The sequence below is a fragment of the Vicugna pacos genome, chromosome 2 (genome assembly GCF_048564905.1).
Source record: "Vicugna pacos chromosome 2, VicPac4, whole genome shotgun sequence".
Classification (NCBI taxonomy): domain Eukaryota; kingdom Metazoa; phylum Chordata; class Mammalia; order Artiodactyla; family Camelidae; genus Vicugna; species Vicugna pacos.
In genome coordinates this window covers 80,948,238-80,972,599 of record NC_132988.1, presented here as the reverse complement: position 1 = coordinate 80,972,599, position 24,362 = coordinate 80,948,238, and the positions used below count along the sequence as shown (strand labels likewise).

The 24,362-nt window shown below is 37.6% G+C and overlaps 1 protein-coding gene across 5 annotated transcripts; it reads left to right on the top strand.

Moving 5' to 3' along the window:
* The first annotated feature begins 1,636 nt into the window (after positions 1 to 1,636).
* HSD17B13 (hydroxysteroid 17-beta dehydrogenase 13) lies at positions 1,637 to 23,583 on the top strand. 5 transcript variants are annotated; one of them, XM_072943116.1, is made up of 9 exons: positions 1,637 to 1,731; positions 2,112 to 2,195; positions 11,087 to 11,510; positions 14,425 to 14,532; positions 15,528 to 15,659; positions 17,111 to 17,217; positions 18,889 to 19,026; positions 21,453 to 21,569; positions 23,467 to 23,583. In XM_072943116.1, the coding sequence occupies exons 3-9, from the start codon at positions 11,301 to 11,303 to the stop codon at positions 23,555 to 23,557; spliced, it is 903 nt and encodes a 300-aa protein (XP_072799217.1). In that variant the 5' UTR covers positions 1,637 to 1,731; positions 2,112 to 2,195; positions 11,087 to 11,300; the 3' UTR covers positions 23,558 to 23,583. The 5 variants fall into 5 exon arrangements, with proteins under 5 accessions (XP_072799217.1, XP_072799213.1, XP_072799207.1 ...); XM_072943112.1 differs by having other exon boundaries at positions 2,105 to 2,195; positions 11,143 to 11,510; XM_072943106.1 differs by having other exon boundaries at positions 2,105 to 2,195.
* Positions 23,584 to 24,362: the final 779 nt, after the last annotated feature.

Below are 24,362 nucleotides of genomic sequence, written 5' to 3'. Positions count from 1 at the left end.
TGGCAGACTCCTTTAAACGAGCCCACTAAGCCGAGCAACTGGCGACTTTTCCTGGAGGACCCAACTCCAGCTGCTGAGAGTTTTTCTAGACCAGCGCTGCCAGAGGCTCTGTTGTCCCGCTCACAGCTTGTTACAGGACCAAAGACCACAGCTCATGCTGAGATGCCTCCCTCCCAGGCTTCTCCTTGGAGGGGCTCGTAACCCCCTTTCCTATTTTCCCTACTTTGACTAACCTGTGTTGTGTGCAAAAACCAAGTGATTTGTGAAATGAATATTAGCTTCATTTTGTGTGTCTCTAATCCTGCGATTCATACCTGGTCTTACCTCTGGGCCCTGTAACAAACACCCGACTTCCAAATACCATGACGCTGGGGATTAGGTTGCAACATGTGAACCTTGGAGGAACTCAAATGTTCAGCCTATAGCACAGAGGAAGCTCAGTTTTTCTTTCAGAGACTTCCAATGGATGGGACACAGCCCATCCACATTATCAAGAATAATTTCCTTTTATTTAAAGACTACTGATTGTAGACGTTAACCACATCTACAAAATATCTTCACAGCAATACTTAGATGAGTGTTTGATTGAATAACTGGAAACTATAGCCTAGCTATGTTGACCTGTAAAACTAGCCATCACTCTACCTTCACTCTCTTTCAGTTCACTCCAGCCACACTGGTCCCTTGATGTTTCTTGGACCCACCAGACATGTACTTATCTCAAGACCTTGTACATTACTCTTTCCTCTCCAGAATCTCTTCTTCCAGATCCACATAGCTAGCTCCCTCTTTCCTTTAAGTCTTTTTCTTTATGTCTTTTCAGAATTTTTCACCCTGTACCTAAAACTGCAATCCTGACTACACAGTCTACACACAAGATTCCATTTCTCCCCCTGTTCTCTGATTTTCTCCTTGGCATTTATCATTACGGAACATACTATACATGTTACTTATTTATGCTCTTTGTTGTCCACATTGCCCCTAGAGCATTAGCTCCCCAAGGGAAGTGATTTTTGTTCACTGCTGTATCCCCAATGCCCAGAATAGCCCATAAAACTTACCAAGTATTTGATATATATTTATTAAAGAAATGCCTATTTCTTATATTATTCTAGCTTGTAAGTATCTCCTTTGCCACCAGCCTCATTCAGACCACTGTCATCTCTGGCCTGGATTACTGAGAAGCCTCCTAACTAGTCTCCCTCCATCTAGTCCTGTCTTTCTTCCAGTACATTCTCCATCCTGCAACATGTCTAAATCTGATGATGGCATTCCCCCACTCAAAACCTTTTACCAGTCTTCACTGAGGCTAAGACTCTGAGAGACTGAGTCTTTGCTGTGCTCTCTATCTTCTCTCTACCCAACACTCTGTTCTCCAAGGGAGAACTTCCTATTCCTTGAATATACCATGACCTCACCTCGAGTGCCTGCACATGTGATTTCCTATACCTGGAACATTCCTATCCCCTTCATCATCTAGCTAACCCCTGCTCACCCTTTAGGTCCCATCTATGGCTCACCTCCCACCCCATCATCAGGACTGGGTGATGTGCCCTTTCTGTGAGCTCACAAAACTCCTTATATTTAGGACTGTCATAGCATCTTGTACCAGGTGAAGAGTAAAAGGGCAATTATACTCCTAGGGAAATGAGTAGCCAGAAAACAGAGGCAACCACTGTAGATTAAACTTGACAGTAAGATATGAAAGACAGGATGGCAAACAGGGATGAGGTGGGTAAAAATTTCACTGAGTATTTTTATGATGGAAGAGATCCAAAAATAGTTGAAAGCAAAAGAGACAGGTCCTTGGTAGACAGGAATAGTGGAATTGATAGGGAAATAAAAATAATGAGGGGAATCAGGAAAGGAAGATTGAGTAGCAGATTACAGAGATCAGGACTCTTCCTTTGCTAGTCCAGGGAAAGAAGTAGGATAGATGTGTGGAGAGGAAGAGAGGGGTTTTATAAACCAGAAATACACTGAGGCTATATGTGAGGTGTGAATTGGGGGGTTGTTTGGTTAGATAGATACTAGGCTTTGCAGCCTCAGGTTGGAGTTTATATGACCTTTAAGACTACCTGATACTGCTTTAACGATTTGGCAGTACACAGAACACCTGAACTAATGAAACCCCCCAGAGAGGAGGAAGAAATTTTCATTTGAAGAGATCATATTCCTAAGCTTCTACTTGGCAGGTAATTACAGACTAAACAAACAGTGGATCAAAATAATGTGCATAAATCCTATAACCTCCTCTTTTTATGGTCTCAAAGTAATAATGCCTTAGTGTCAACTTTCTTTTTTTTTCCGTTTTATTAGGTAGAATTGTTACAATTTGACTGTACATATAAATACAAATACACAATATTGCATGTAAATACAAATACACAATATACTGCACATATTTTTAAATTTACACATATGTACTGTTTATTGTTTTTAAGAAAGTTTAGAGCTTTAGCTTTTAAACTTATATAGTTATCAAAGGCATAAAGCCAACCACAAAATAAGAATTAATTTAAAAAGATACATACACCCCACTATTAACAGCAACATTATTTATAATTGCTGAGATACAGAAGCATCCTAAGTGTACATCAATAGATGAATGGATAAAGAATATGCAGCGTATATACGTAATGGAACACAACTCACCAATAAGAAAGAAGGATGTTTTGCCATTTGTAGCCCTTCATTCACCTTTTTTTTTTTCACTTCAAAAACCAGAATTTTATAACTGGCATAAACATTTCCAGTGCATCAAAAATAGCAAAATATCTTTCTCTTACTAATTTTAATATTTTCTCCTTATCCTTGATATTTGTCAGTTTGATTACTACATACCTTGGCATGTTCCTCTTTGGGTTGATCCTGTGTGGAACTCTCTGCACTTCTTGGACTTGGGTGACTGTTTCCTTTGCCAGGTTGGGGAAGTTTTCAGTTATTATCTCTCCAAAATTTTTCTCAGGTTCTTTCTCTCTCTCTTCTCTTTCTAGAACCCCTATTAAGTGAATATTAGCATGCTTCATGTGTCAAGCAAGGGGCAGATTCTATGCTTCTAGCATTGTTGAGTTCTCTTAAGCTATCCTCATTTCTTTTCATTCTTTTTTCTTTTTTCTGTTCTGCAGTAGTGATTTCCACTAATCTGTCTTCTAGCTCATTGATTCATTCTTCTGCGTCATTTAGTCTATTGTTGGTTCCTTCTAGTGTAATACTCGTTTCAGTGATTTTATTTTTCAACTCTGTTTTGGTATTCTTTATATTTTCCAACTCTTAGCTAAAAACTTCACTCTGTACATCTATACTCCTCTTGAGTTCTCTGAACATCTTCACCATCATTACTTTAAACTCTTTCTCGATAAATTGCCTATCTCTTCATTGCTTATTTCTTCTTCTGGGATTTTATCTTGTGTCTTGGCCTGGGAGATATTCCTCTGCCACCTCTCATTGTCTGTCTTTCTATTTGTATTTTTAGGTAGGTTATTTATGTTTCGATACCTTGGAGAGGTGGCCCTCTGTGGGAGATGTCCTATGCGTCCCAGCAGTACACTCCTCTCTTGTCACCCAAGGGCCAGGGTCCAGCCAGTCCCAGTGTAGAGTCTAGTCTGTGTTTGTGGATTCCTTCCATAGGGTTTGGGATTGTTGTTTTCTTATTTCTAGTACCTGCCCCTGGTGGATGAGGCTGGACTAGAGGCTTATGCAGGTTTCCTGGCAGGATCTGGTGCCTGCCCAGTGCTGGTTGAAGCTTGGTCCTGGACCTCTGATGGGTAGGGCTGTGTCTAGAGACATTTGTGGCTTAGGAGATCTGCTGATGGGACCTGGTTTGCTGTTTTGCCTGAGGCTTCCCAACAGGCTGTTGAGTGGGGCTAGGTCTTGGTGTTAAAGATCCAATAAAGATGTCAGCCTCCAGGAAAGTTCACACAGATGAACACTCCTGGAATGTCTGACACAAGTTTTTATGTCCCTGGGTGAGCCACAGCCATCCCCTATGTCCCCAGGAGACCCTCCCAAACCAGCAGGCAGGCCTGGCCCAGGTTCCTATGAAATCACTGCCTCTGCCCTTAGACCTGGCACACTTGAGATTCTGTGTACGCTTCCCAAGAGAATGAAGTCTCTGTTTCCCCTAGTCCTGTGGGAATCCTGGAGCTAAGCTCTGTTGGCCTTCAAAACCAGATGTCCTGGGGTCTCCTCCTCCTCCCAATGCCAGAACCTGGGGCTGGAGAGACTGATGTGGGGCTTAGAGCTCTCCCTCCTGTGGGAGGGCACCTGCAACTTAATTATTCAGTTTGTGGGTCACCCACCCCGGGGGTATGGGGCCTGATTATTCCGTGAGCATGCCCCTTCTACCGTCCTGCTGTGGTTTCCTTTTTGTTTCCAGTTGAAGATTGTTTTTGCTAGTTTCTAGTCTTTTTTTCCAATGGTTATTCAGCAGTCAGTTGTGATTTCGTTGTAGTCTTGGAGTGAAGCAAGCTCATGGTCCCACCACTCCACCATCTTGACCCAGCACTGACCTTCTTTACATCATAATATACTACCTACCCACCATCAATTACAATATCATATCAACTCCTGAACTCTACAGTGTGCAAGTGACAGTCAAAGAATGGCTCTGCTTGGAATGTGAAATCCAACTTGGATGATACCTCTGCCAATGTTCTCTCACACATTCTCTTTTTCCTTCACTTTCTTTTGCTATAATTAAATATTAACATCATTATTATCTGTGTTCCAAATGATAAATCTGCTAGTTACGCTGTTTCATCTTTTTCTCTTTCTTGTTATTATTACCTGTGTAAAAATCATTATGTTTCTAAAATTGGCACTTAAAGAGGTGGCTCTCAAGAGGGAAAGTAACTGAAAAGAAAAAAGCAGACAAAATTCAGAAAATATTTCAGTTTAATAAGAACCTAAATGTTATAAATGGTATTAGTTTAGTTGAGAAAATTTTCCCCAAAGCAACTCATCTTAAAATGTGATGTGAAGGCAAGTTAATGGTAAACTCAATGTGCCTTCATTCATATCTACAGGAAAAAACTGACATGAAATGAGTTCAGAGAAAACTAAACGTTTTTACTTATCATGAAAATTCATTGAAATGAAGCCAATTATGTTATAAAGACATGCAAACAAAAGTCTCCAAAAACTTAAAAAAAAAAAAAAAAGCAAGGGGCAGATTCTAAGCTTCTAGCATTGTTGAGAAAGTAGACCCTTGTGTGTGAGGAATATAAACATTCCGATCCAAAAATAACAAAAAACAAATAAAAGGTAGTTCTCCAGGAGATCTCAGGCTGAATGAAATTTCTCAGCATCCAAACTATTTGAGCATAATGTGAACTAAGTAACACTAACAAAGTGATTTTCACTTCCTCAAAGTTTCTTAATTCTTCTATAACACAAATACCCCAGTAGGTAAAAGTATATAGATCTTTCTGTAAATTTTTAATTGCCTTTAAGAAGTTTGTCAGTAGTATATGAATTTGAATAGTGTGGGTCCTCTGGCCTGGCCCACTCTGAGCAAGCAGAATATTGAAATTATAGACATTCAGCCTGAAAACAGTTTCCTGACACTGCAGCCAGCATGAAGTCTGATCTAAATCACCTATGTTAATATTTAAACATTTATATGGCTCCATATAAACATCACTACAAACCTACATGCAGACTGGTATAGCCAAGTACTCTTTTTTATAAACATACTCAGGGTTAAAACTCAAAGAATCAATTATACTCTCTCCAATGCAATATGGTATAGCCTAGGTCATGATGTCTCAACCCCAGTGCTACTGCCATTTGGAGCTAGATAGTCCTTTCCTTCAATGCACAGGGCTGTCTGTGCATTGGAAGATGTTTAGCAACATTTCTGGCCTTTACCCACCAGATATCACTAGCACACCTGAGGTGTGACAACCAAAAATGTCTCCAGACATGGCACAATGTCTCCTTTGGGGCAAAAGTATCCTTGGTTGAGAGCCATTTGGCTGGTTGGTTTTAACTTAGTTGGTCTAAGTTGAAAGTTGGGGTTTTCCAATCTGATTTCCTGGGTTAGAGTCCTAACTCAAACTCTCGCTGGCTATGTGACTTCAGCAAGTTACTTCACTCTTCTATCCATCAGTTTCTTCATCTGTACAATGCTCATTCTAATAGTACTTCAAATACTTCCTGTGAGGATTAAATAAGTTGCTATATAAAGCCCTTAAATAAGTCCATGGCATATAGTAAATGCTTAATAAATTTAAATAATGACCATTATTATTATTTGGTTTATATAACTATTAGTGGATGGAGGAACTCACAAATTGGAAAGCCCAACAGACAGGTGGGCAACCCCTCCCCAGTGTATGGGTCCTTGCCCGCCAACTGGGAAAGAATTCCCAATAGAGGGAGAGGGACCAAGTGAAAAAAGAGTTGCTTTCATTGCTCAGAGAGAGAGGAAAAGAAAGTACTCTAGTGGGCAGCTGGTGGAGACAGCTCCAGCCCCCCGATCAGCTGCAGGGTCTTTTATCAGAAGGTTCTGCCACCGTTATCTTCATTCCAGGGGTGCCAGTCATCTTCTACTACTGGCTCTTCTGTCATGCAGCTCAGCCCTAAAACTGAAACTTCAGGGGGAGGAAGAGAACAAAGAGAAAGAAATTGGGGTATGTCTTTGGAATTAATGCAGCAATGGTGGAACATAAATCGTCCTGTTGTATGACTAAGTCCTTGTAATTAAGGCGCCAGCTGTGGGATAAGGGAAATGTCCTGCCTTTCATCAGCCTGGCACTGTCTTTCCCTTCCAAATCAGCCAGGGTCAGTAAACCTCCTAATCACCTCTCTCATAACCATTTACTACTAGCAAATCTACTTCATATACATGCTCTCTCTTTTAATCTTCATAACCCCCTTGTGTGTGGGTGTGAGGAATGTTGAGCTTACGGTGTGTGGTGAAGGTCTGTGTTGGGTAAAAGCATTTTACCCAGAAGCACTTATTTTTATCTTTATTTTCCAGATTAGAAAACTGACACATAGGAAAAATAAAAAGGATTGCCTGAAGTCATACCACTTTTTGTGTGTGTGTGGTAAAATATACATAACATAATATTTACTACTTTAACCATTTTTAAAAGGACAGTTCAATGGCATTAAGTATATTCATATTATTGTGGAACCATCACCACCATCTATCTCCATAGCTTTTTAAAACTGAAGTATAATTGATTTACAATATTGTGTTAGTTTCAGGTGTTCAGTAAGGTGATTCAGTTATACTTTATTTTTCAGAAAATTTTCCACTGTAGGTTATTACAAGATATTAAATATAGTTCCCTGTGCTATACAGTAAATCCTTATTGTTTATTTTATATATAGTAGTGTGTAGCTATTAATCCCATACTCCTAATTTATCCTTCCCCCACTCTTTTCCCCTTTGGTAACTGTAAGTTTGTCTTCTATGACTATGAGCCTGTTTCTATTTTATAAGTAAGTTCTTTTTTGTCATTTTTTTAAGATTCCACATATAAGTGATATCATATATTTGTCTTTTTCTGTCTGACTTAGTTCACTTAGTGTGATATTCTCTAGGTCCATCCATGTTGTGGCAAATGGCATTGTTTCGTTCTTTTTTATGGCTGGGTAGTATTCCATTATATATCTACCACATTTTCTTTATCTATTCATCTGTCAGTGGACATTTAGGTTGCTTCCATATCTTGGCTACAGTAAATAGTGCTGCTATGAACATTGGAATGGATGTATCTTTTTGAATTAGAGTTTTTGTCTTTTCCACCTTTTTTTTTTCTTGTCAAGGAGTGGAATTACTTGATCATGGGGTAGCTCTAATTTTAGTTTTATAAGGACTCTCCATAAATTCTCCATAGTGGCTGCACCAATTTACATTACCACCAACAGTGTAGGAGGGTTCCCTTTTGTCTGCATCCTTCCCAGCATTTATTTTTGTAGACTTTTTGATGATGGCCACTGACTGCTATGAGATGTTACTTCATTGTGGTTTTTGCATTTCTCTAGTAATTAGTGACATTGAGCATATTTCATGTGCCTATTGGCCATCTTCTCGTTGGTATGTCTTCTGCCCAGTTTCTGATTGGTTTATTTGTTTTTGATATTGAGTTGTATGAGCCGTTTGTATATTTTGGAAATTAAACCCTTATCAGTCATATTGTTTGCAAATATTTTGTTTCATTCCATAGATTGTCTTTTCATTTGTTTATGGTCTCCTTGCTGTGCAAAAGCTTTTAAATTTGATTAGGTCCTATTTGTTTATTTTTACTTTTATTTGTTTTGCCTTGAGAGACTGATCTAAAAAACATTGCTACAATTTATGTCAGAGAATGTTTTGCCTATGTTCTCTCCTAGAACTCTAGGAGTTTTATGGTGTCATGTCTTATATTTAGGTCTCTAAACCATTTTGAGTTTATTTTTGTATATGGTGTGAGAGAGTGTTCCAGTTTCATTGATTTACATGAGGCTGTCATCTCTATAGCTTTTTCATCACCTTGAAATGAAACTCCATATCTCTTAAACAGCAACTCCTCATTCTCCCTAGCCAACCCCATTTCCAGGCCTGGTAACCACCATTCTACTTTCTGTCTCTGTGTATTTGACTATTCTAGGTTTTACAAGTGGAATCATATATTTGTCCTTTTGTGTCTTGCTTATTTCACCTAGCATGTTTTCAAGATTCAACCATGTTGTAACATGTATCAGAATTGCATTTCATTTTAAGGATAAATAACATGGCATTGTATATTTTAGGCAGGAAGAAATTTTCCTCTACCCTTCTGGATTCTTCTGGCTGGGTAAGAATTAAATTGGCATAAAAAAGATTAACAGAAGACAGTCAAGTAAAAGTTAATAACATGTATACCAGCAAAACTTAGTAACTTGCCAAAATGGGCTGAAGCCCTCACCTTAACTACTGTCTTCAGCTAAAGACAAAAGAGGATATGGAGGGTAGTGGTTTGAGGTTTCAAAGGGGAAAGAGGAAATTTACATGGAGATGGGAAAGCAAATGTTTGGTAAACAAATGTTTACTGGGCCATGCAGGGACAATGGGACACAGTGAACTCTGATCTCAAGACCCTGAGTCCACACCTAGCCTACACTCTGTAGATAGCTCTGGTGATAGCGCTATTCTGGGAACGGGCCCTTTATTTAAAATCTTCAGACAGTTTATTGGGAAGTGAAAAGAAAGACTTCCTGAGTGTTCTGTTTCTTAAAAGTAATCAACCTAAATTAATTCCCATGCCAAGGAGACATATTTTGGGGTGGTAAATTTTGCTCCCTTATGTATGTATATATCACATTTTGTTTACCCATTGATGTACACTTGAGTGTTTCTACTTTTTGGGTATTGGAAGTCACACCACTTTTAAGTAGGAGACTTCTGGCTCCTGATCTAATACTCTTTCCTATATTATCACAAAGAGAATTGATTGCTTTATATAACCTACCATCTCCCCCAAACTCAAGAGGTTTTCAGGGAAATGGGCATCTCGTGTAAAATGATTAGCTATCTGAAATATGGATGCTGAGCATTTATGAATAAATGAATCAAACTAAGCTTGGCTAGTCCATACTTAGTTTCCATAAGATAGTATCTCTACTTTCTCCTTTTCCTTCATTAAAAAAAAAATAGTTTACAGAGAGATACCAAGAGACCATTAGCTGATGTACTATCTCTAGAATTATTTCTAGAGGTAAAACTTCAGGGCTGTGGACAAAAAATAAAATGTTGCCTGCCAATCTGTAAACAATGAATGTTGCTGGCCATCAAGACATCAGCCACTGTAGCCCCCAACCATGCACACTGAGAGGAATTCAGGATAGACAAAAACAGGATATTGGCCTAAGATACTTAAGGGGCATAGCAAAGGAATAATGTCAAGGAACCCATCTTCCCATACCTAGAAAAGCACTAAATCATTAACTCAAGATGTCTGTTTTTTTATGATTAGCAGTAATCTTTGATATTCGACTACATGTTTTGCCATTCCCCCCCAAAAAAATTCCTGTGTATCTTTTTTTATTGAGGTATAGTCAGTTTACAATGTTGTGTCAATTTATGGTATACAGCACAATGCTTCAGTCATAAATTAATATACATATATCCATTTTCATATTCTTTTTCACTGTAAGCTACTATAAGATATTGAATATATTTCCCTGTGCTATACAGTATAAATTTGTTTATCTATTTTATATATACCAGTCAGTATCTGCAAATCTCAGGCTCTCAGTTTATTCTTTCTCACCCCCATCCCCCCTGGCAACCACAAGTCTGTATTCTACATCTGTGAGTCTGTTTCTGTTTTATAAATAAGTTCATTTGTCTTTTTTTTTAAGATTCCCATATGAGTGATATCATATGGTATTTTTCTTTCTCTTTCTGGCTTATTTCACTTAGAATGATGATCTCCAGAGCCATCCAGGTTGCTACAAATGGCATTATTTTACCATTTTTTATGGTTGAGTAGTATTCCATTGTATAAATATACCACAATTTTTTATCCAGTCATCCATTGATGGACATTTAAGTTGTTTTCATGTCTTGGCTATTGTAAATAGTGCTGCTATAAACATTGGGGTGCAGGTGTCTTTTTGAATTAAGGTTCCCTCTGGATATATGCCCAGGAGTGGGATTGCTGGATCATATGGTAAGTCTGTTTTTAGTCTTTTGAGGCATCTCCATACTGTTTTCCACAGTGGCTGCACCAAACTGCATTCCCACCAGCAGTATAGGAGGGTTCCCTTTTCTCCACAACTTCTCCAGCATTTATCATTTGTGGACTTTTGAATGATGGCCATTCTGACTGATGTGAGGTGATACCTCATGGTAGTTTTGATTTGCATTTCTCTGATAATTAGTGATATTGAGCCTGTATATCTTGACTCCTTCTTTACCTCTTTGGAGCAGTTTCTCAGAACTATCTAGGAGATAGTTCTCAGTAAAGCCACCAAATAAAACATAATTCTTAACTTTAAGTTGTGCATTGTTTTCCAGTTGACATAGTGAAACATATGATATAGAACTGCTTCTCAGAAAGTAAGTCCAGAGTGCACTTTCTTTTGAGTTTCCTTGTCCCTATGTCAGGTTTTTATTTGCAACTGGTCTCATTTCAAAAGCTCAAGATGTGTCTTACTCACTAGAACATGTGGACAAAGTCTGCCTGCAACTGTTTACCTCTGCTAGTCCCATCAGCACTTGGAATACAGCCCTTCTCTGGAGCTCTCTGCAGAGGGTGGCTCTTTGCTGGGACTAGACGGGGACCAGACTGAGCCAGAGGAAAAGAGTACAGAGCAGAGCCATGAATATTGTCTTGGATTTCCTTGTGCTTCTGATCATCATCATCTACTCCTACTTGGAATCCTTGGTGAAGGTTTTCATTCCTCGAAGGAGAAAATCTGTGGCTGGGGAGATTGTTCTCATTACAGGAGCCGGGCATGGAATAGGCAGGCACACTGCCTATGAATTTGCAAAACGGAAGAGCAGACTGGTTCTGTGGGATATTAATAAGGTAATGAATTCATGTGCCCATCTTTTAAAGGTACAAGTGAGACAGGTATTTAAATTTTTCTTTTCATTTGCTTACTTTTGTATTTTTCTTTTTCAAAGTTTGATAACTAAATTCCCTGGGGCTTTACATATGCTGTGCATTAGGATGGTTTGATGAAGGGAACAAACCAAACTGAGACCTTAGCAGTGATTTTCATGCCACAATATGCAGGTTTGATAACATAGACTCAGGAGCCAGGCTACTTTCAAACTGTTTAAATTGAGAAGTCACTTATGTTTTCTGTCCCAATCTCTTCATCTCTGAAAGGAGAGTAATACCTCAATGGATGGGCAAGAACAGAGGTTAGTAAACTACAACTAATGGGCCAACCCTGGTCCCCGAGCAGCCTGTTGAGCCAGGAATGGTTTTTTGTTGTTGCTTTGTTTGTTTGTTTTTACACTTTTAAAGTGTTGTTTTAAATCAAAAACCAAATAAAAAAACAAAGAAGAACCATGTGACAGAGCCCTTTAGTATCTCCTCTCATGCACACAATCCTAAAATATTTACTGTCTGGCTCTTTACAGAAAAAACAACTAATTGAATGAGTATTTTAAGTGCTTAGAACAATGCCTGGCCATAGTAGACATTAATTGTGTTAAATAAAACCTCCATGCAGAGTCTGCATTTTTCTTGTACTGTTATTTGTGAACACAATATTAACTACTCAAAATAAAACTGAAGTAACTGAAATCTTTTATCATTTCCCCTAAACGTTTGAATTCTGATAAGGCCATGAAAATACACACAGATAAATGTTTATAGGATTTTAAGACTGGAAAAAAATGGTCAAGCATTTTTGAGAATCAGATTTTTTACATATCACAATGAGATTTTAATTGCCATTATATTACTACTCTCTCATGTTCTTTGGTGTCATGTGTAGTTAGCACCTATTATCTTAAGGCCTTCAAAAATGTCTCTTGAATTCAGAAAACTAGTTCTCCAGTTCTTTCTAGACATTAAAGAATGCTATTCAAGAAAAAGTTGATACATTTTTATATAACAGATATGGGCATTTGTATTATGGATAAGCCGATATACATGAAAGTGTTTTGGTTTCGGTTTGGTCCTTGAAGAGATTTCAATAAGCTTTCTAGAGAAGAACAAGAATTTACAAATTAAGAAAATTGTCTGCTGTTCTTAGGCACTTATTAAAATAAGTAAATAAATAAGTACAAATTCATGAAAAAGGCTTGATGAAATCTAATCTTTGGATCTCTCCAGTTGTGTGTTTTGAGGGAGATGGCTCATATTTATTATTATTTTTAATTCCAGTGATAAGAAGTAAAAATGACTTATTTAATTCTGCCTAAAGGATAAATCACCTAACCTCACAGGATCTCTTTAAGTCCTTGAGTTTTATGGTTAAACATTTAAGGTATTAAATGATACACTCTAAGGCTGCAAATGTAACTCAGATTTTACCTGTGAAAGGTGCCAACTGCCTTTTGGTTATGCTGGCTTTTGCCTTACACTACAAGTCATGTTAGCAGTTTGCTTTCAGTCAATCTGAACAGTTGATTTAGCAACACTGTGATAAGTGGAGTAAACAACCACGTTGGAATTGAAGCTAAAGTAATTATTTTGCTTCTAGAGAAGAAGACGAGGCATTACATTTTGCAGTGCTCTAGCTCAACATCTGACTAAGGCTCTTGTTGCTGGGTGCTCTACTGACCTAGAACCTAGAGATAAAAGGGTGTAACCTTGTAGTCTAGCAGTGAGCAAGCTCCCATCTGAAACCTAATCTGGCGAAAGATGCTCTGTCCTCCCTCCTTACTCTTCGGCAACTCCCCAAAAGGCTATGAGGGATAATGGCTCCCGTGTTTGAGTGTCCTAAACTAGGAGGGTCTGTTCTCCGGGACTTCAGACTGCTGCTCCAGGGTTTAGCCTGGTGGTGAAATTCTAAGGACCTGGGGGAGACAGCGCTGGCTAAGGAAACCACTGCACACTCATTCAAGGACCGCCCCAAATAACAGCACACCACTGATATCCCAATGTGCAAAAAGGGCTCTTCGGGTGTCTTTACCTCTTCATCACAGGGAAGAGTTTACAAATTATTAGAGGAAAAAGTATAATTTTGAAAACTTTAAAATCTGCTCTATAAAAATAAAAAATTGAAAAGAATTCTAATTTTCCACAAATGCAGGTCAAGAAACATTAGGGCAATTTTATCTTAGGAAAGAGGTCTTTAAATTTAAACTAAAAAGAACTTACTCTGTCTCCATGTCCTGGAATTATGTGCAAAGTAGTTAATATCGATGAGAATCCATCCAATGGCCCTTGGCTATTTTCACTCCAGAACAATTGAAGAATATAATATCATGTCCCCAAGAGTAGTAACATTGTCTCCCCGTGAAAAGTTTTCTCGAATAAGATCCTTCCTACTCCTTCCCTCTCCTTCCCTCCTAGAGAGTTAAATCAGAATCATCAAGAAAAGTATGATGGGCAGAGGTATGTAGTTTAAAATTATCACTAATTTAGAATTGCTGCTTGGTGCTTTACTGCCTATTACATAGTTAGTGCTCAACAAGTATATGTTATATGAATTGTCAAGGTTTCTTTTCTTCTCTATACTCAAATGTCTCCTTTCATGATGCCACAAAGAGCAACATCTTTCAAGCATGTTTTTAAGTTACAAGAACAAAGCAAACAAGGTGAAAACACATGACTAATATGAGCATTCCCTGGCAGAAAAGCCAGGTATTATCTCTGGGAAGCAGGGAAGCAGGGCCTCTGATGAAATTTGCTTACAAACAAGGAGGACATTTTGGACATGAATTTAAATCTTTAAAAAAAGTCTTCTCCAATCCTTTCTCCCTCATTTTTGTCCCCTAGCTGACCTACATCTTTTGAATTTGTTTTTTTCCAACTGTAGCACGGTGTTGAAGAAACTGCAGCTGAATGCAGAAAATTAGGGGCCACCACCCATGTGTTTGTGGTAGACTGCAGTAACAGAGAAGAGATTTATAACTCTGTAAACCAGGTGAGACTTCAGGGTACAAATTTCTTCCCATAATTTTGTATCCACTTACATGGCTATGAAAAGGTTCTTTATGACTGCCTGATTTAAATTAGATCTTCTTTCAGCCTCTGTTGAGGAAGTTGTGTGAACAAAGAAGGACATGTACTTTTTCCTGGCATATAATCCACTCAACTCTGCCTATTGCTATTGTTTCATATTATTAATTTCATTCTGAACAGAAGTTTGAGCAGTGCTATAGAGTGACAGAGAAAAGATTTATCACCAGGGAAAAGAATCTCTTTCTAGTTTCATTTTAGTCCTATTAATTTTGCAGTAATTAAAAAAAATTTTCCCCTTTAATTGTTTCCTCTTTGGGATTTTATTTATGTTGGTGCCAATCTAATACTCTACGGAAAATGTAATATTAGTAATTATAACAATTTTTAAGAGTAAATATCAAATACAACAAACCAAGCACTCTGATAAACAATTGCCCCCTTTAACTTAATCCCTGCAATAACTCTATTAACCTCATTTGAAAGATAAGCAAATTGAGATTCAGATAGTTTAAGCTAGACCAAGTTCAGGTAGCTAGTAAGTGGTGGAGCCAGGATTACTCAATTAGCTCTTTTAAAATATTGGGTAAGAACTGACATAGCAGATCAAGGTCATGTACCTAGTAGGAGGTGAAAACAGGATTACTCAATTAGCACTTTTTAAATGTTTGGTCAGAACCAATATATCAATTTATCAACACATATTAATTTCACTTTATTGATAAGTTAAAAAAATCTATGATGTATTGGATACTGAAATTTAGATATTAAAAAAAAACAGTTTATCACTGGTTTATGACAGTGTTTCCTTTGCAAGCACTGTTTGGGTTAAAGGTCTTTCCTGCCTGAACTCTCATCAAACAGAATAAAGAATCTAATCCTGATCCTGGAATGATATCAACCTCAAAACTTTGAGTTTCTATAATACACCCAATGAATGTGTTCTTTCTATTTCAAAAGGTAAAGAAAGAAGTGGGTGATGTAACCATCGTGGTGAATAACGCTGGGACAATATATCCAGCTGACCTTCTTAGTACAAAGGATGAAGAGATCACCAAGACTTTTGAGGTCAACATCCTAGGACATTTTTGGGTGAGTATGAGTCAGAAACATTCCTAGTTTGTGTATATCTCCTGACACCTCCTCTTAAGGTGAGTGAAGTTCATAATTGAGTTCACATCCTTCTGAATGGGAAACTTCAAATCTTTGCCTGAAGTCAACTTTCATCAAATGTTAGTCTAGTTAGTCTGCCTTATCTGCCAGTATCTAACACAAAGCCTGACATGTACTAGGTGCTCAAAAAATATTTGTGGAGCTTTGCTAGGGATTGTCAGTGGACATCTTCTCAGTGCTTTGGAAAAAATGCATATCGTGTACATTCACTTGTGACCTCATGTCATGGAATTTCAGAATGGAAGGGACAACAGAACTCATTACTTGGGTGTGTATAGGGGTTGGGGACTCTTCCGGATGACATTCTGAGACAAGCTCTAGATCCAGGCTGGAGCTTAGAAATATATACAGACCTTTTATAATTAGTTGGTTTTGTGAGACTGAAGTATGCCCTTGTAGAGGGCATTTTTATGAATTAATCTCCCCGTGCCTCAATATTAGTGTAGAATTTAGGACAAATCTTGATTCTGGAAGAAAGGAGAAAAAAAGAGATCTGTTCCCCAATTTCCCCAAGCCCCTAACACATGCTAATGAGAATTGATTATTATGCCCAACAAACTACATAGAGACCCCATGAATTCATTATCTACAGCTGCATAAAAATGATATAAAAACTTAGTGGATTAAAGCAACAATAAAAGCTCGTTTTCCTCTCACAGTTTCTGTGGGTCAGGATTTTGGGGGTGGCTTGGTTTGGCAGTTCTGTGTCTATAAATTTGCATAGGGTCCATAGGGTGGGTTTATAAAATTTGCATAAAATATATTGATATTTCTCACAAAACAGTAAAGCTTTTTGGAGGTAAAGAAAGACTTTTGTTTCCTATAACATCAACATACAATGCATAATATCACAAGTAGGGAGAAATTAAATTTAATTATGATGCATTGTGACCATGGGTCAGTACAGAACTCAGCTTTTTCTACTCAACTTGATATAGATACACAGGATTTTAAATTCTTCTCATTCAAAAGATAAAGCCCCAAACCAAAAGCCATCGCATGATGCCAGATTACCACAGGGAATTTTTTCAGTTCTGAAAACTCTGGATTTTTCCCTTAATAATATTGTTTAGATGATATATCCATAAAGGAAATATTTGATTCCCTCTGAAAGGAAGCAGGGGAAATTAAGATGAGTTCTTGGCATGTGATAGCCAACGCACAGCACTCAATGCCAGCTGAAACTAATTATTTTAATCTTTTTCATTTCTATTGTTTGTTTAGAAGTAATCCTGGAATCTTGGCACATATTTCATTTCACCACGAAAGTTGTGTCAAATGACATTTTGTCTTAAAAATAAAACTACCTAATTTGGAAACCTAACACCTGTCATTGTTTCTTTGCTTTTCTTTCTGCAATGACCCTGAAGATCACAAAAGCACTTCTTCCATCCATGCTGAGGAGAAACTATGGCCACATTGTCACTGTGGCTTCAATATGTGGCCATGGAGTGATTCCTTATATTATTCCATATTGGTAAGTATTACTTTCCAGCAGTGCTGTATATTTTTATACTTTTATTAGACCTCAGATTCCAAGCCTCGTAGCAGGGTAATTTGGATTTACAGAATACACGTAGTAGTTTAAAATAAACTTTTAAAAATGACTTCCCTTAAAACAACAAAACTGGTTGTAATCATTTGAAATATTTTTAGATTTCTGAAAACTCCTCCATAGAGCAGTGAAAGAATACAGTAATGCCAAGTATGTTTCCATTGTATCCTGGAATGAGTAGATGTTGATGGAAAAAATAGGGAACTCAACAGTGTAAGAAAAAACATACAGAAGTCCGAATGAACACAGATCTGTGCCATGGCCTTCATGGCCAAGATAAGCTAAACAGAGTGGCCTCTGGATTAAAACATTTTCCAGTGTGCTTGTGCCATGAAAGATTTGTGTGTGTGTGTGTGTGTGTGTGAAAGAGAAAGAGAGATTGAGAGAAAGCCTTCACTGTATTAAAAGATGCAGATAGCATATTCCATGCTCTACCAAGGACATAAAGAGAAGGTGGGAAGGCCCTAAGGACACACGATTTGCTAAATATCTTTTCCTTGTCAGCTCCTTCAATGGCATCTGATTTCCTTATTCCCGCCTTATATCCACCTCATAGAGAAATTTGACTTGTTGACATTTTGGCTAGTTCTTTTTGTAACTGCCAATATGTGAGTATCAGTGGGTGGGTGTGGGGGGTGGGTAGTTAACTGGTTTATTATTTACTTACACATCCATGTTCAAGGTTAAATTTATTTCTGACACTGAACGTAGTCACAGATGTTAAATTTCGCTGTATGTTAAGGTGTCCTTGAACATAGTTGTTTCAACCTGCCTCTACCATCTTAAAACACAAATAAGAATTTCATAGATCAAACATTTTCTATTGTTTTAATGTTTAGAAATGTGGAAGCCCAGTGTAATAATAGTTTTCCTTTTTTCTTTTCCTTTGAGAAAGCAGCCAGCCTTTAACTTCATTGTTCTTATTGTCATCTGGGCTAAAAATACAATTAACATTACGGAGCTCCTTATAGGTAATAAAGTTATTATGCATATGCTATTTTATTTAGTCCTCAAGACAGCCCTATATTTTATTACCAGCATTTTAACCAGAAAAATCAAAGGAAGAAACAAAGTGATATGTTGAAGGTTGCACACACTATCATACCCACACCACCTGAAATCCAGAGTTTTACAATGAAATTAAGAAGACAAAGTGAATCCACATTTTAAGAAAGAAACTATCAAAAAAGAGAGGAAAAATGTGTAGAGTCCCCCCAGAAGTCTGTGTTTAGTACAGATATTAGTTACATAGTTTTCCTAACCGTGTTTTTCCTAATTCATATTTTTCAAAATAAAAATAACAGTAAAAACTAATTTAAAAACAGTTTAAAGATTAAATGAAAAACCTTACCTGGAAAAGTGAGCAGTAAGCCAGTCAATAAAAGTTATGACGATTTGTTCTACTGTTATTACTGTTAACAAAGAAATTTGTACATGCAGAATTCAGTGAAATCAAATAAGAAAATGTAAATGAAAATTGGTGACCAAGTCAAAGATGTTGGGGGTTTGGCTTTTACTTGTTCCCAAACCTAATCAACATTGCCTTCTCACAGAAAGCTTTTCCTTCACTAACTGTGGGTAATTCGCTTACAGCTCTAGCAAATTTGCTGCTGTTGGCTTCCACAGAGCTCTGACATCAGAACTTCAAGCCTTGGGAAAAACTGGTATCAAAACCTCTTGTCTCTGCCCAGTTTTTGTGAATACCGGGTTCACTAAAAACCCAAGCACAAGGTGAGGTCAAAATCAAGCTAGGGTGGAAACATGGCATAAGAAATTGGTATGAAAACTATATGAGACATTTTTAGGTGGGTCAACCAAGAAAATAGAAAAAAAAGGAAAAATATTTTTTCTTAATGTTATTGTACTGCCTTTACGTTTTCACTTTGAAATTATATGAACAAAGGGGATAAGTGCATCAGGGACTAGCAGGAATGATTAGCTGCCAATGAATTAGTCAACTGGGTATCCATTTGTGTCTAGGTGAAAGTTTCAGCATATACTCAAGTGCTGAGGGAGTGAGAATGGAGGTGGGCAGGATAGAGAGGAGTGTGCTTCAGGGGGTGGTAAGAGTGTCCTCTCCTGGAAACACCCCCCCAAAATGGTACCTAACACCCCCCTTCCCCATTCGTGATTCATCCTCCTTAAACAGGGTATGAAGATGTACACATATGTGTACCTTTTCCATCTTCCACAGCACTGGTCACAAAGCTGGCGTAAAGTACTCCAATATTTTCCAAACTTGCCTGATCCTAAGAATCATCACCTATGCTTAAAAAAAAAAGTTCATAGGCTCTTCTTTAGAGATTCTGATTTCACTAGGCTGGAATGCGCTCCAAGAATGAGGTGTTCAGTTTTGCTTTGTTTACAGACATACCAGGTAAGCCTGGAGAAAGGTTTGGGAAACATTGACATTGTAAATATAACCACATGAGTTTTGATCACTGTTCTCACCTTGCCCCCCTTAAAAATACAAATGTTCCTAGGAGCTGCAATAAATTGAGTTTCCTAAGCCCTTAGTCAAGGTGAATTTCTGCAAGTACTTTGTCTCTGGTAAGGGAGGATTTTGAAACCATAAAAGAGAAGTTGGTCTTGAAAGGAAAAAGGCAGAAAGGTGAGGACAAGGGCCCTAAAATTAAGACACCTGCTTCACAAATTTGCCTCAATTCTAGCATACATTCTGCTGCAGGTTAACAAAATATACTAAGCTTGCTAATTTGAAGCCAACTTATTACTGGAATGGAATTAGTCCAAAATATAGTTATTCGAGGGAGCTAACAAACTCCCTTTTAAGCTCAGCCTCATCTGAAGCTACTGACTCTGAAACTCTAAATCAGCTGTGTCATCTCTGGAACTGTAGCTGCTCCCTGGCAGTGGAGTTCTTAATTATGTCAGAACATAGTTACTTAACAAGTACACAATACTATATGAAAGTAAATTCTGCGATGCAGTTGAGACTCTGGGCTCAGTTTTCCTAAATAGGAAATTGGGCCCATTAAAAATCTTCTTGGTAAGCATTCAGGTTTAGTGTTTTCCCAGAGTACAGATCTCCTAGCGCGGAAGGCAAAGCGGATGAGAAGAGTAAGGCTAATGTGACGTTGGGTAGTGTGGGTTCCTGGGGGTGATCCCAGGGGCTGACACAGGCAGTGCTGACGATTTGGGGTTGGTCTCACCAATTGGACTACCTGATTCTGAATTTCCTTGGCAAATGCTAAAATGTCCATATAGGGATGTCAGGGTTGGCTCAGAGACTGGGTTGATAGAACCAGGTAGGCGAAATCAGGGAAGAAAGAGGCAGTACCCAGTAATTTAGAAAACTATTGATTTGTATTACTGTCTACTGACTTGCCATGCGATGCCGCGGAAACCTCAGTCAGTTAACAATCTGCAGTAAATCACAGAATACCCAGGGAAGGAGGTTGTAACAGTTACTACTTATTTAACTCCTCTACACAACCTTTTTACTCACTAGCCATTCCACCTGTGCCTAGACACTATAACTTTCAGTTTCAGTCCATTGACATTTTCATTTCCGGTCATCATCTTGCACTAAAGGTCATTCTACACTAGGCCTGTGGTTATGACTACTTCTCAAGAACCCATGTATGCACAGTCTTCAGCATAAGCAGGGTCACCCCTCTAGTTGTACTGTAATAATACTCCCTGTGCATATCTTGAACTCTCATGAAACTGCAGCATAGGCAATTCAGCCGTGAATCTCAAGTATTAAATGCCCTCAAAACAATTCAGCTTTATGGAATACCTCCACAAGAAAGCAAGTATGCTTAGCTGTAAGATTCTCTTCTTGTATCCAACAAGCCCTGAGGAAAGATGTCAGATGTTTCCTTTCCACCCTGTGATAAATCCTACCCACTACTCTTCCTTACTTGGCTCCTCTTCTCCTCTGCTATCTCTTTCCTCGCCACCATTTTGATATTTTGAATGAGTGAGCCATGAAACACACCTACTGGATGTGAAAGTATGAGATTGTAATAACAAAACAGTCACATGGCATGGGTAGCAGGGAGGCAGGTAGCATATGTGCAGTGAATCCTGGAACTTTAAAAATCCTAATTGGTGAAAAGATAAGTTAACTTTCCTGCTTTCGTTAATTTAAAAACAACAACAAAGAGAACCAAACGTTTCCTTTTTGATCACAGACTCTGGCCTGTATTGGAGACAGATGAAGTTGCAAGAAGCTTGATAGATGGAATACTTACCAATAAGAAAATGATTTTTGTTCCATCATACCTCAATATCTCTCTAACACTGGAGAGGTAAGTACAGTAAAAAACAAACAAACAAACAAAACACCTAAAATATGAAAACACCAATAGAGCTATCATTATGGAGAGTCTTTCAGGTGTGAAAGTTGCCATGGGAATTCTCCATGCCTGAGGAGATCAGTTAAGTTTCCTCTCTATTGCCTTACCCAATCTATTAAAAGAGAATGATTCATTTTCTCTACTACATCTACCATCTCTACCCAATCTTTGCCAGAGACTGTTCTAATTGAAGGAAAAACAGTTTAAAGAGAATGCAAAATAGTGAACTAACTAAAAATAAAGGGTTTATAAATAAACCTGCTAGTGTTTTGATTAAGACTTCATTAGATCTACGTACAGATCAATTGGGGGAAAATGGACACATTAACAATATTGAGTCTTCCATTCCAAGAACACAAAGAACACAATATATCTTTTCATTTTTTCACCTTTTTCAATATGTCTACACAGTATTTTGTAGTTTTCAGTGCACAAGTCTCACACATTTTTTGTCAGGTTTATCTCAAAGTATTTTGGGTTTTTTGATGCTATTGCAAATGGCATTTTTAAAAATTTCTATTTCCCATTGTTTGTTGCTAGTATATATTTGATTTTGGCATTTTGTTCTACATTTAGCAACCTCGCCAAACTCACATCTAGTAGCTTTTTTGTAGATTCTAACAGATTTTTTTGATAGATGATCATATTGTCTGCAAATAGATAAACTCCTACTTCTTTTTTCCAAACTGTATGTTCTTTATTTCTTGCCTTATCACAGTGGCTAGAACTTCTCATGCAATGTTAGAGAAGATTTGTTAAAGCACATGCCCAAGGGTTGTTCCTGATCTTAAAAGGAAAGTGTTCAGTCTTTCACAATTAAGTATATCTGCTGTAGGTTTTTCTCATAGAGGCTCTATATCAGGTTGAGGAAGTTCGTTTCTATTACTACTTTGATGAGAATATTTATCAAGAACAGATGTGGATTTTTTCAAATGCTGTTACTGAACATGTTAAGAAGATCTTGTGGCCTTCCCATTTTAGTTTGTTAATATGGTGAATTATACTGATTCATTTTAAAGATTAAATCAACCCTGCATTTTAATGTCTGTCTGATTTTTGTGTCAGGATACGTCTTAACCTTATAAACTGAGCTGGAAAGTATTCCTTTCTCTTCTCTTTTCTGGAGTAACCTGTGTGAAATGAGTGTTATTTCTTTCTTAAACATTTTATAGAATTCAACAGTGATACTGTGTGAGTCTGGTGTTTAGTGTCTTAGCAAAGACAGTAAGCTCCTTAAAAGCAGTAGCTGTCTTTAAAGTATTTTAGGCTACCTTACTATAGAGGGCAGAATAGATATTCAGTAAAAACTCAAGGAGAGGTGGAGAGATGGATAGAATGCCTTCTGGTGGTGTCACTCTGTAAACTTTTAGCATTAGGATTCACTGACAGTTTCAGCAGTGAGCCCAGACCTTCATTTTTAGGTCTTTACTCATGTAAGATTTCATCTAAGAGTTTACTTATATAAGATGAGACAGTGAGAAGAGTGATATATATCAGTGCTTTCTTTATATTTGCATAATATTTGACCTGTGAATATTAAAGACACACACATAAAGAGAGAGGTGGATGTGAAGGAAAGGAGGAAGAACAGAAGAAAATTAAATGCAAACCAGATAACTCTCAAGGTCATTTAACTGGCAACAAAAAAGTACTCTGGTGTCAAAGATTTAATTTTTTTTATTGAAGTATAGTCAGTTTACAATGTTGTGTCAATTTCTGGTGTCCAGCATAATGTTTTAGTCATACATATACACATATATATATATATATATTCCTTTTCATATTCTTTTTCATTATAGGTTGTCAAAGATTTTAAATTGAAAATTTTTCATCTTCTGTTTTCATACAGATTTCTTCCTGAACGTGCCTTGGCAGCTATAAATCGTGTACAGGATATTCAGTTTGAAGCAGTGGTTGGCCACAAAACCAAAATGAAATGAATAAATGAGCTCCAGCTTGAGATGTATGCACCTTAATGATGTGGAACTAAGTTTAGAGTCAATGCTTCAAAGTTTATTTCACATTTTTCAAGTTTAGAGTCAATGCTTCAAAGTTTATTTCACATTTTTAATATTAAAAACAGTAGTTTGGCGGTTGCAGCAATTGAATGAACAAGAATAATTACCTGTCACTCTATTTCTCAAGAATATTGATGTGGTTTTAATAGTCAGATCCATTTTTCATTCCATACCTCTTAAATATGTCCATACTTACATAAACATACTTAAAAGGTCATTTTTCTTTAAGATATTGCATTTCTTTTCTTTTCATTTAAAGGTAGACAAAGCTACCTCCCTGAGAATAAATTTAAAAAGAACTTTATTTATATAAGGAGGGCTTAAGATTATTCTCAAAGTAGCCTTCCAATCCGTAAGCTGGCCACAGAATGTTGGCAGGTACCCAGCGTGAGCTGCAGGTTGGAGATCAAGTTTAAGTAGGCAACTGTGCTCCAAAAGACAGATAACTTTTATGCAATTCAACATTTGGAAGCTTTCTCCCTTTTCATCAGCCCCAAACAGTGCGATGGTATTCTGGCCTTTCTCTCCTGATTCTGTCCCTTATATATCTCTTATATGCACCAAGAGTGGGCCCTCCATGCTTGCCACCCTTTTCGTAATCTCTTAAAATACTATGACTTTACAAAAAGTGACTCTCTCTTGAATCTCAGAGTATCTGAAATTATAACCCCATGATAATTTCTTTCTTTATAGTTTATACTTTCACATATCATTGCTACCAGAGATG

Excerpts from the sequence above, each read along its gene's own strand:
- HSD17B13 (XM_006198180.4), top strand. The coding sequence starts at position 11,301 with ATGAATATTGTCTTGGATTTCCTTGTGCTTCTGATCATCATCATCTAC. Across the intron at positions 14,533-15,527 it reads TTTATAACTCTGTAAACCAG|GTAAAGAAAGAAGTGGGTGA; the intron begins GTGAGACTTCAG and ends CTATTTCAAAAG. Across the intron at positions 15,660-17,110 it reads ACATCCTAGGACATTTTTGG|ATCACAAAAGCACTTCTTCC; the intron begins GTGAGTATGAGT and ends ATGACCCTGAAG.